Raw genomic sequence first — 12,758 nt, forward strand, 5'->3', positions numbered from 1 at the left:
CATATTAAATAGTTTCTCCTTTCCACAATTTAAACTGTGAGTTTTAACAAAGTCACAATAACTTGGTAAGGTAAAATATTATAGACAATTTAATTAAGCATCTAACTGTCTTTCTGTATTATTCAAGTTGTTTTTAGATTTAAATAATGCTGTCATGATCATTTTAGCTTTTACTCTTTTTAAGAAGGTACTTCTAAGACTTGGATTCGTTGGATAAAGATTATAAATATTCTTATATCTCTCTTATACATCACTAAGTTACCCTCCATAAAAGTGGGAAAAAAATTTACATTGTTACCAACAAGTATGATTATCTGTTTCTTTGAACCGTCCCCATACTGCACTCTATATAATTTTTCTCTGCTTTTGAATTTAGAAATTCTAAAATGATACCTTCTTTTTTGTTTGTTCATTCAAACTCCTTTAAGCAATAACAAAGTTGTATATTTTTTCAAATGTTCAGTTGTATATTTTTTTCAAATGTTCTTGTTTTTTGTGTGTCCTTCATTTGGTTCAAAATAATGAAGTACTGTAAATGTTTTGTTTTTACTGTATGAATTCAAAAAGGCTGAAATGAAGTCCTGTTGCTTTAGAACCTATATCATCATCTTATTATTGACTTAGCTGCTGGGAACAGATAAAACTTTAAATATAATCCTCTACCAACCTCATTCTCATGAAAGTTGTAAATAGAAGTTTATCTTTAATGCATGGTTTCACACTTCAGATATCTATTTAGTATTAATTAATTTCCAGCAGTAAGTGTGATGAGGATTTAGATCAAAATATGGCACTAGAATAAAAACAATAATCTTTGACTTTTTAAATTGCTCTGAGTAGATTTTCCCCATCTTGGTAAATATCTTAGGATTAAATTCTGGTTTAAATTTGAAATGTCATAACTTGTATTTTAGTTGCCATCATATGGATTCTTAACTGTATAATTATTTAGATGAACATTTAAACCAGACAATGTGGAATTCATCCCCTGAAGGGTAAATCTTTATTTATATTCTGATTAGGAAATGCATGGCTGAAACACATAGCTAAAATACGTAGATTTAAAAAAATTCATTAATGCAGACACTTATAATGTAATAATTATTAACACTTACTGAATGCTTTTCATGCTTTAAAACAGGGGATTCCAACCCCCAGGTCACGGACAGGTACAGGTCCTTGGCCTGTTAGGAACTGGGCCGCACAGCAGGAGGTGAGCGGCAGGCTGGGCAAGGGAGCGAAGCCTCCCCATTCTGCACCCAGCACTAGCATCACCGCCTCAGCTCCACTTCAGATCATCAGGTGTCAGATTCTCCTAGGAGCACCGGTCCCTGGTGCCAAAAAGGTTGGGGACCACTACTTTAAAACATTTAATCCTGACATCATTACTATGAGGTATGATGGCTGTTACTATTACTATCTCCATTTTACAGATCTAGAAACTTAGTCCTGGAGAACTTAAAAACTTAACAATGGTAATACAGTCTATTAAGTGACAGAACTAAGATACTACTTATAATTCTCTCCCTTGGAGATTATCATTATAAAGAGCTTGGGGTACATATGTTCAGGCTTTTAAAATGTATATATGTATGTATACACATACAGGATGAGGATAATTTATGATATTTTTTTCCTTACAAATATGGAGTTATATTATATCCAGTGGTTGTAACTTGCTAGTTTTTACTTAACAGTGTATCTTTATCATCTTTCTGTGTTAATACATATAGCTCTTACTTATTTTATTCCTCACTTTTTTTAATGGTTGCAGAGTATTCCTTTTTATGTCTATACAAAGCAGAAAAAATGAGGTATATGCCATTTTTTTGTCATTTATAAAAGCTTCAGTGAGCATCGTTTTACATATATTCTTGTATATTTGACCAATCTCTTCCTCAGAGTAAATTTCTGTAAGTGAATTTGTAGAGTCAAAGAGTATATACATACATTTAAAATTTTGATAAATATTGCCAAATAACCTTTTAAAAACTTAGTTCAAATTTACACTCCTATCAACATATTTTTTACCAGCCTCATCAACATCATTATTTGGATTTTAATCATATTTATGAATTTATTTGGTGTTCTTTAAATTATGAATGAGCTTTAGCACATTTTTATGATTATTTTTAAAAAATTTTTCCCGGCTTTATTGAAATATAATAGACAATTAGTTGTTCATATTTACATTGTACAATTCAATGAGTTCTTTTCAATTATAGTTGGCATACAATAATATACCAGTTTCAGTTGTACAACCTAGTAATCAGAGATCCACATAACTTGCAAAGCGGTCACCCCACTAAATCTAGTACCCTTCTTTCCCCTTACATATTTATTACATTATTAACCATCTTCCCCATGCTACACTCTACATTGCCTTGTCTATTCTGCAACTATCCATTTGTACCTCTTAATCCCTTTGCTTTTTTTTCCTCACCCTCCAACCCCCTTCCCATCTAATATCTTCTAAATATTCTCTGTATCTATGAGTTTATTCCCACTTTTGTTGTTGTTGTTTATTTTGTTCTTTAGATTCCTCATGTACATGAAATTATGCGACATTTGTCTTTCTCTATCTGATTTTTTTCATTTAGTGCAATACCCTCTAGGTCCATCAAGGCAATATCTTTTTCCATCCCCTTCCTTTTAGTCTGTGTGTGTCTTTTGAGCTGAAGTGAGTCGCTTGTAGGCAGCATATGTAGGGGTGTTGTTTTCTTATCCATTCAGCCACTCTATCTTTTGGTTGGAGCATTTAATTCTTTTCCATTTGAGGTACTTGTTGATAGGAATGTAGTTATTACCATTCTTTATTCCTGTTTTTGATACATGTTTTTTCTTCTTAAAGAAGTCCTCCAACATTTCGAACCTCTTTTATCTGTTCTTCAACTCTGAATGATAGCTTTGCTGGATAAATTATTCTTGGTTGTAGATCCTGGATTTTCATCACGTCGAATATTTTGTGCCTAGATCTTCTGTCCTGCATAGTTTCTTTTGAGAAATCAGCTGCCAGTCTTCTGGGTGCTCCTTTGTAAGTAACTAACCGGTATGTTGAAATACTCATATGTGTTCTCCACAGGGAGCATTTCCAGCTCGTTTGAAGAAAGTGCTGATTGTGGGAGCACCCATATGGTTCCGAGTGCCCTATTCCATCATCAGCCTCCTCCTGAAGGACAAAGTTCGGGAGAGGGTAAGGCAACCTAGCTTTATTTTATTTGGAGGTGGATAGAATCCCATACTGTTGAAACTTGCCAATTAATTTTTTACCTTCAAAAAAATCCTCCTGTCTTATCTCCTAGAACACTTTCTGCTTTTGTTAGTATATTCACTTGTGGTCTCTGCTTTATTCTTTTCTCGCTCAGTACAAGCTGCCTCTCCCACTGTACTACAAGTTCCTTGATGTTAGGAACTGGACATAGTTTATATCTGGCACTCCACCTCCATGGCACTTTGCATAATGATAGTACTGAAGGATTGTGTCCCATAGGTAACTTAGCAGTGGCTACTGTTCCAAAATTTAGCCTAGTTCTATACAGGCCTTTAATATTTAACAATGGCTAAATAACTGCATTAGTTGAACTGGTATTTCAATTTGTTCAACTGGAAATACTATTCAGTCCCTTCAACCACCAAGGTGGCAGAGAGTCTCTCACTATTTTTCTACTTACATTCCTGGCGTTTTCTTTTAAAATAGCTCATTGCTTCCTAACTTCCTTACAACACAGAAGTGTTGTCTAAAATTTTCTTAATTCTATTGTCATCCCCTGAGTGTTCCAGGACTGAAAGATTATGATTTCACTCATTTACCCATTCATTCTCACCCTTGAAAGAAAGGGCATATGAAACATCGACATAATAGGATAAAATAATAAAGTTGTTGTGAAATATTATCAGAGATTTTTGTAGTATAGGATTATGAGGTTATATGAATAATAACAATGCAGGTCTTTATAGCTGAGATGACTTGGGTTGGAGAGGGGAAACTGAAGATGTGTGGTTCTGTGGAACTACTGAGGGATATGGTGACTCAGTTGAAGAGATCTTTCCCAAGATAACTCTGTGAGAGGACTCCTTAGGCAAATTCTTGCACTTTTATATACAAGTATAAATGTGTGTATACATTCAAAATATTGAACACTTTTATAGTCCATGCTCTTAGCCCTGGGAATGAAAAGTTGAGTGAGACCATCCTTACCCTGGAGCAAGTCTCAGTCCTGATAGGGGACACAGACTCAGACAAGTGCAGAGGACTGTGGCTCTGCAGGAGGATGGGGGAGAACATTGCCTCTGGCAGACAGATTTCATGAACTATAAGCTGTCCTTGAAGAGGCTGAGGAGAAAAGAGAGCATTCCAGGAAGAGGCAACAGCAAGAGAGATCAGCATCCTCATTCCACACAGATGCCAAGGACAACCAACTAGACTAATTTGGTTCAGTATGGCTGTGGCTCAGCAGAGAGCAGAATTTAGTACTACAATGACTTCTCTAGCGTTCTTCCTGGGCTACCCTGGTTTGAGTGCCTGGTCTTGTCTTACTTTCATAGAAGCCTATCATACCAAGCTATGAGTAAAGCACAGGCTTAGTTGACAAAAATAACCACTACCTTCACATTCTTGGTTGTCACAAGGCAAATACGTGTGTCAAATTGAACTGGGAAGTCTTATTAACAGTATAAAACCGTTGATCACTATACCTTCCTTTCAGAAGGTATATAACAAAGCCCCTACTTCCAGGACTGAATTTGATACAAAGTCAAACCTTTGTCTGGAAAATTCATAGGATGTCAACCCCAGGCAGATGAAGTAGTCTACTTTTACAAGTATACCAAGTATTTCATGCAAATCTCATCCCCTTCTCCAAACCTAATATAAGCACATTTGTTCTTTATCTTTACTATTTGCCTTTCTTTCCCCCACATACTCACATGGTTCTTTTTGGCCTTCCAGATTCAGATATTAAAGACATCTGAGGTCACTCAGCACCTGCCCAGGGAGTGCCTTCCAGAAAACCTGGGTGGGTACGTCAAAGTTGACCTCGCCACTTGGAATTTCCAGTTCCTACCCCAGGTGAACGGCCACCCGGATCCCTTCGATGAGATCATCCTGTTCTCCCTCCCTCCTGCCTTAGACTGGGACTCAGTACATGTTCCAGGTCCCCAGGCCATGACCATCCAAGAGTTGATGGATTATGTTAGCACCAGGCAAAAGCAGGGGATATATGAGGAGTATGAAGACATCCGTCGTGAGAACCCTGTTGGCACTTTCCACTGTTCCATGTAAGTAGGAAAGGTTTGAGCCAACCAAGATGCTTCTGGCATGTGCTGGCAACAGCTCCTTCCACACCTCTTTAACAGAGACTCTATGTTATGGAACATCACTCTCACTTAGATACCGGTTTCTGTCCTCCAGAAAGAGTCACCTCCTACTTTGGTGCTTTTTACCAATATGCTATGCTCTGAAATATCTGACAGTCTTTGGTACCACAAGGGGAACCCTATAATAATGGACACATTTTTTGACATTTTCCTGAAATGCAGGTGTTTTAGGAAAAAAACAAAAATGTAGGCTTTCTATTCCCGTCCTCATTGTGATCTCTGGTCTTTTCATTTGGGCAGTTTCTCTCTAAAGCATTTATAGTATAACATTACTTTCTGAGGAAGGGGTGCCGGTACTTTCAAAGTAATTCATAGTAATAAAGAAAAGCTGCCTCTTAGGAATTAGCCTCATGGGATTTTCATTGAACCTAAATTATATCACAAAACCACCTGGTTAGTTTATAACTGGTTCATAGCTACTTGATAACTATTGTTGGCAATAGAGTGTAGATATTTCTTACTGATGCTCTGATTTATATTACTATGCTTTCATTGGCAGCAGCAGACAATTCTTTCTCTCCAAGTTGAGCTCTGTCTGTTGAAAATTAGGAAAGCTGTCCCAGTGGGTCCCAGGCTCAAGTTCCAGCTTATCCAAAAATCCCCTCTGTGACTTACACAAGTTATTTTCCTTCTCTGCACCTCAGTTTTTCCTGTGATGTTAGACTCTGATACCTTCTTCTGTAGCTTAAATGTTTTAGGAATCCATGATTCTGCGAGTACCTCTTCTATCTTGTAATTCCTGTCCAGCTAATTCAGTGTGCTGTAAAGAAGATGCAGGGAGAGAACCTTTTAGTAAAAGGAAAGAGAGAAATGAGTTAGGAAACAGGTAAGGGAAGTGAGAGAGAAACAACTGAGAAAAATATCAATAAGCAGATGAAGAATGCAAAGGAAAGTCAGAAAAGAAAAAGAGCAGACCATCAAATAGGGAGAATATCTTTTTCTCCCACACAGCCTTGTTTCTTCTCTCTCAGCTTAAGACCCCTACATGCATCCAGTATTTTTTCCAACCAGTTTTTTACCCCTGTAGTTTTGAATCAAGGAAGGGTTATGGAACAAGAAGGCGCTCTGGACTGCTCCAAGAGGATGTACACTTATCTTTGGGATTTCCTAACTTGCTCTAGGTGCTTCTGCTGTGCGATCCTTGAGATGTCATTTCTACCACGTCCCCCCTTTCTCCCATTAAAAAAGCAGGTTTGAATTGTCTTCTTGGCATCACCCAAACCAGCTATCATGTTATAATTAGAGAACACATTCCAGTCCTATGGAAGGACTTCCTAATCTTCCCTCTTTACTGAATGAATGAGCCACGTCAGGAGCTAGAACCCAGAATCCTCATCAGCTCCAGGCTTCTGTCTTAGAACTACTTATACAGAACAAACTCCCTTGGAATTCTAGCTTTATTAAACTTATGAAATAGATATCAAAGTACTCACTGTTGTACAGGATGCCCTTGAACCAAGAGACTTTCTCTCCTTTTATCTTCTCCCTACACCATTTTTTAAAAAGATTTTTTTTTAATTTAACTTTTTATTAGGAGATAATTATAGATTCACATGCAGTTAGAAATAATACAGAGAGATCACCTGTACCCTTTCCACAGTTTTCCCATGGTAACATCTTCTAAAAGTATAACAATATATCACAACCAGATCTTGACTGATACAATCTGCCAGTCTTGTTTAGATTTTCCCTGTGTGTGTATGTATTTAGTTCCATGCAATTTCTATCATATATTTAGGTTTGTGTATTCATCACCACAGGAAAAGATACAGAATTCCATTACCACATACCTCCATCCCACCCCTCCTTATCCTTAACTGCTACAACCACTAATCCATTCTTCATTACTATAATTTTGTCATTTTCAGAATGGTATTATATAAATGGAATCATACTATATATAACCTTTGGGATTGCCTTTTTTCACTTACTATAATTCACTAGAGATTCACCTAAGTTGTCATATTTTTCAAGAATTCATTCCTTTTTATTGTTGAGTAGTATTTTGTTTGTTTAACCATTCACCGTTGAAGGACATCTGTGTTTCCAGTTTCTATTATAAGCAAAGCTGCTATGAATGTTTGTGTCTAGGTTTTGTGTAAACATAAGTTTACATTTTTCTGAGATGAACGTCCAAGTGTGCAACTGCTAGGTCATATGGCAATTTGTTTAGTTTTATGAGAAACTGTTTTCCAGAGTGCTTGTACCATTCTACTTACCTGCCAACAATGTATGAGTGACTCATTTTCTTTGCAACCTCACCAGCATTTGATGTCACAGTTTTTTATTTTAGCTGTTCTGGTAGTTGTGTAATGAGATCCCATTGTGTTTTAATTTACATTTTTAATTTACATTTCCCTAATTGCTAATGATGTTAAACATCTTTCAATGAGCTTATTTCCATCTGTATATCCTCTTTGTAAAATGCGTTTTCATATCTTCTGCCTATTTTTTATTTGGATTTTTAAAAAACTATTGAGAGTTCTTTATATATTCTAGCTATTGATTCTTTGTTGGATACATGGTTTGTGAATATTTTCTTCCAATCTATAGCTTGTCTTTCCATCCTCTTAACAGGGTCTCTTGCAGAGCAAAAGTTTTTTTTTTTGATGAAGTCCATTTACTCAGGTTTTTTCCTTTTATGGATCATGCCCTTGGCATCAAGTCTGAGAACACTTTGCCTAACTCTAGATTTCAGAGACTTTCTCCTGTTTTTTCTTTTTTAAAAGTTTTATAGTTTTATGTTTTACATTTAAGTCTGTGATCAGTTAATTTTTGTATAAGGCGGTATTTTTAGGTTGAGTTTGTTTTGTTTTGTTTTTGTGTTTTGTCTATGGATATGTAATTGCTCCAGCACCGTTTGTTGAAAAGAGTATCCTTCCTCCATCAAACTTTGTAAAATGTTAGCTGGGTTTGTTTGTGTTGAAAGAGGGACTTTTTAAAATATGGAAAAGTACAGAGTATAACATGACAGACAACTATGTTCCCATCACCAGAACTGATACTGACAATGCTCAATATTTTGTCGTATTTGCTTCATATTATATGAAAGAAAGAGTTTCTTATAAAGTCGAAATGCCTTCTAATCCTCACTCCCAGTTCTCACTCCCATAAGCACCCACTAGTTTGAATAGGGCATATTTCTTTCCAGTCCATTTAGTTTATACTGTTACATATACATTTGTACCCATAAACAATATAGAATATTATTTTATGTCAGTGGTCTTTGTAATTTTCTTTTGCTTTTAATCAATATATATGCAAAAAATTTTTCTTTTTTTTTTTTCTTTTTTCTTTTTTATGCCTACAGCATCTGGTCTTCCTAGGTGGTCTCCAATCCAAGTACTAACCAGGCCCCACCCTTCTTAGCTTGCAAATACATTTTTCAAAACTAAGTACTACCAAAGAAAAAAGCAATGACAAAATAAACAGCAATCTCTTGCCTAAACCTCAGTTCCATATCCGTTTTCAACTCTTGTAGCTTTCTTTCGGTATATCTTCTGTATGTCTAAATAAAATGTTTATAATACTTTTATTGATTTTTATGGTAGGTAAGCATTTAGCTCTTGTACTCTATTTCCAGTTCCCTTTTGACCGTTTTTTCAAAATGTCACAATTTTTTATTAATCAGTAGTCAGTGTTTACATTATCATGCCTGTAAATGTTTTTACTACAGAGCTAAGTGGGCTTCTGTGAAATAATCAAATATTTTAAATCTTATCAATTCCATTTTTTCATTCAGGAGTTAGTGACTTCATTTTTTAAATTTGCTTTTAGTTATCTATTTACCTAAGCTTATTTTTTTTTATGCTTAGTCAGATTTATTTTACGCTATCATTTTCCAAGTGGTCAAATATATCAGCTAATCAGCAGGTTTTATTTTTTTCCCTGTAGACCTCACTCTGGAACTTTTTGGATTCTTTGCTCCAGTCTAAACTGTGATTGGTTGTTGTCTAGACTTGCTCATCAGCTTTTGCCCTGCAGTTTCCCCTCCCCACTTTCCTTTATTGGCTCTCGTTTCCTGGACCCCCTATCTTCTTTATGTATATTCTGTTTCATTAGAAGATAGGATTCTAGGTTGGAAATAATTTTACCTAAGAATTGTTAAAGCAGTGATTTTCTAATTATTAGCAATGCTACTAGTTTGATGCTATTCTTATTCTTTCTCAAGTCTTTGTAAATGATGTTTTTTTCTTTGAGGATTTTAAAATTTCACAATGATGTGCCTTGGTATGGGTCCTTTTTATCATTAATTTTATCAGGTGCTTGATAGATTCTTTTACTTTGAAGGGTTGTGTTCTTCAGTTCTAGGACTTTTTTACATTTTTTTTTTTCTTTCCTTGTATTATGTCATTTCTTTCTCTGGGACAATCCTATTATTTTGGTTAGACCTCCTAGAACAGGGATTGACAAACTTTAAGAAAGGCAAGCTAATAAATATTTTAGGCGTGTGGGCCTTTATAGTCTTTGTTGCAAGTACTCAACTCTGCCATTATGGTGCAAAAGCAGCAACAGACAGTACTAAGCTGATGGGCTTGGCTGTGTTAAAATAAAACTTTTATTTATAAAAACGCATAGCTAAGCTGAAGTTTGCTGACCCTTGTCTAGAATGATTCTCTTATTTTCTTAAATTTTTCATATTTTTCATCACTTTGACTTCTTGATTTATAGTTTGGAAATTTCCTCAAAGTTCTCGTCTTTTCTATCAAAATTCTTATTTTAGATATCATTTTATATTTCCAAGAGCTTTTCTTCTCTTCTTTTTTCATAGCATCCTATTCTTTTTTCATGTGTGCAGGTTATTATAGGCTTTTTTGAACTCATTTTCTCTTATTGATTCTGTTTTGTGTTACAGGCTTTCCTTAATTATCTGGAGATCTTTGGCTGTTTGTTTACATTTAGGAATGGGGTTCTTAAAAGTTGCTTGGAAGCAAGATTAGCATGGGTGAACTTCAAATTAAAATGATCAGCTAGCTTGTTGTTGGTGTTTCCAAATGACAGAATTCTTTTACGTATGGCTATTCACTTTCTCTAGAGAGGAAGTCTCCACTATCTTGCCTGGTAGGGCAAGATATGCCTGAATATGAGTATAAGACAGGATAGGACAGGGAGCAGAGAGCAAGAGATTCTGTCTGTCATTCAGATTTTCTTTTATACCTCTGTTTTTAGCCCTGTGCCCCACCTTGCCTCCCAGGGTGTGGGAGTTCTGAGGGTGAGTCATTATAGCTCTCTGTAGATACCTCTATGGGTTCTAGCTTTCTGTAGTTGGCCAAGTCAGCCAAAATCTTGCCATCTGTTTTCACTCTGCCAAAGCGGGTATAAATCTCTTTGTCTGCTTATATCTCTGCTGTCACTTTTTGGATTTGTAGTGATAGTTCCTTTATTGATTTTAATGAGACTGCTGGATGGAGTGGCATCAAACACGTTGTCAGCCTATCATGTTAAACTGGAACTTAAGAGATTTTGAACATCTGTTGGGAAATGAGTAGTAGAAAATTTTATTTGCAGCTAGATTTTTTTTGGTGCTGTACCTTTATTTCTCTTTTTCTCTTTTGAATGGAAATATCTTTATTTCCATAGTAATACATACTTATAATTAAAAATATTAAATGATATAGAATTATATAGACTAAATAATGAAAAGCTCTATATACCCACCCACAATAGTAATTGACATCTGCCTTTGCACTGCCAGACTTTATACATAACATACATACTGCCCCCACTTATTTTTTGTTTTAACTTCTTTGTTTCATTTTCTTCAGGTCTCCAGGAAACCTAGAGAAGAATCGCTATGGGGATGTACCCTGCCTGGACCAAACTAGAGTGAAGCTGACAAAACGAAGTGGCCATACTCAGGTAGACAGATAAATGCCATCTGTTCAGGAACACTGAGGGAAGTTTAAGCTTCTTATAAAGTGAAGCTTAATAATACTATAGTAGAATGAACATGGATTCTAAGCCAGAAAGATAAGGTTTGAGTTTTAATTTTGCTGCATACTAGCCTTTCACCATAGGCAAGTCCTTAAGGATATGCCCATCTCACAGTACTAAATGGCGATTACTTGAAATACTTTCTGTAAATGCTGATAGCACAAGGTCTGATATATTGTAGGTACCTGATATATGTTCAGTTATTTCTTCTTTAACTCCTTAGCTGTAAAATCATAGTCATATCATTCATCGTATCGGTAAATGTATGTGCATCAATACAAGGCAACTCTGATTATAAGTGATCTCTGATTTTTCCATTTAGAAGATCTGAAAAAAAATTAAAAAGTAGTGTATACATAAATATCTAGAAATAGAGATGAAATTATCAAATGATTTTATTATTTAATATATTTGCTCATAACTATATTAAAAATCACATATATTAGTATAGATATTTAGTGAAAATGTTATTCAAACATTTAACATCAGTGCTTTTTTTTCTTCATTTGATCTACTTTTTTTTTCTCTGTAACTTGGTCTTTTTTTTCTGGCTTTATTGAAATATAATAGACAATTAGTTGCTCGTATTTACGTTGTAAAATTCTATGAGGTTTTTTTCAATTATAGTTGGCATACAATAATATATTACTTTTAGTTGTACAGCATAGTGATTAGAAATCTATATAACTCAAAGAGATCACCCCATTAAATCTAGTACTCCTTTTCCCCCTTTACATATTTATTACAACATTATTAATTATTTTCTTTATGCTAAACTTTATATCTCCATATCTATTTTTTAAAGATCCATTTGTACTTAATCCCTTTACCCTTTTTCACCGTCTCCCCTAACCCCCTTGCCATCTAGTATACCTCAAAATATTCTCCATATCTATGAATTTATTTCCGTTTTTGTTGTTGTTATTTTGTTCTTTAGATTCCACATGTACGTGAAATCATGCTATATTTATCTTTCTCTATCTGACTTTTTTCATTTAGTGCAATACTCTCTGGGTCCATCAAAGCAATATCTTTTTCCATCCCCTTCCTTTTAGTCTGTGTGTGTCTTTTGATCTGAAGTGAGTCGCTTGTAGGCAGCATATGTAGGGGTCTCATTTTCTTCTACTCAATCTTTTGGTTGTTGAAGCACCTAATTCTTTTTCATTTGAGATACTTGTTGATAGGAGTGTACTTATTACCATACTTTATTGATATTTTGTTACATGTTTTTTCTTCTTAAAGAAGTCCCTCCAACATTTCCTGTGATACCGGCTTGGTGTTGATAAATTCCTTTAGCTTATTTTTGTCTGGGAAGCTCTTTATCTCTTCTTCGACTCTAAATGATAACTTTGCTGGATAAATTATTCTTGGTTGTAGATCCTGGGTTTTCATCACATCGAACATTTTGTGCCAAGCCCTTCTGTCTTGCATAGTTTCTTTTGAGAAGT

The 12,758-nt window shown here is 35.2% G+C and overlaps 1 protein-coding gene across 3 annotated transcripts in view; it reads left to right on the forward strand.

The window, feature by feature from the left end:
* Positions 1–12,758, forward strand: part of PTPN9 (protein tyrosine phosphatase, non-receptor type 9) — a 67,836-nt gene that overhangs the window by 41,479 nt on the left and 13,599 nt on the right. For 2 of the 3 annotated variants that reach the window (XM_025040337.1, XM_025040338.1), the window contains exons 6-9: positions 1,142–1,345; positions 3,083–3,193; positions 4,949–5,277; positions 11,142–11,235. In XM_025040337.1, the coding sequence (XP_024896105.1) occupies positions 1,142–1,345; positions 3,083–3,193; positions 4,949–5,277; positions 11,142–11,235 (738 nt within the window). The remainder of the gene's footprint in view (positions 1–1,141; positions 1,346–3,082; positions 3,194–4,948; positions 5,278–11,141; positions 11,236–12,758) is intronic. The other variant, XM_006922600.3, reaches the window with a different exon arrangement.

Source organism: Pteropus alecto, unplaced genomic scaffold (genome assembly GCF_000325575.1).
Source record: "Pteropus alecto unplaced genomic scaffold, ASM32557v1 scaffold38, whole genome shotgun sequence".
In the NCBI taxonomy this organism is placed as follows: domain Eukaryota; kingdom Metazoa; phylum Chordata; class Mammalia; order Chiroptera; family Pteropodidae; genus Pteropus; species Pteropus alecto.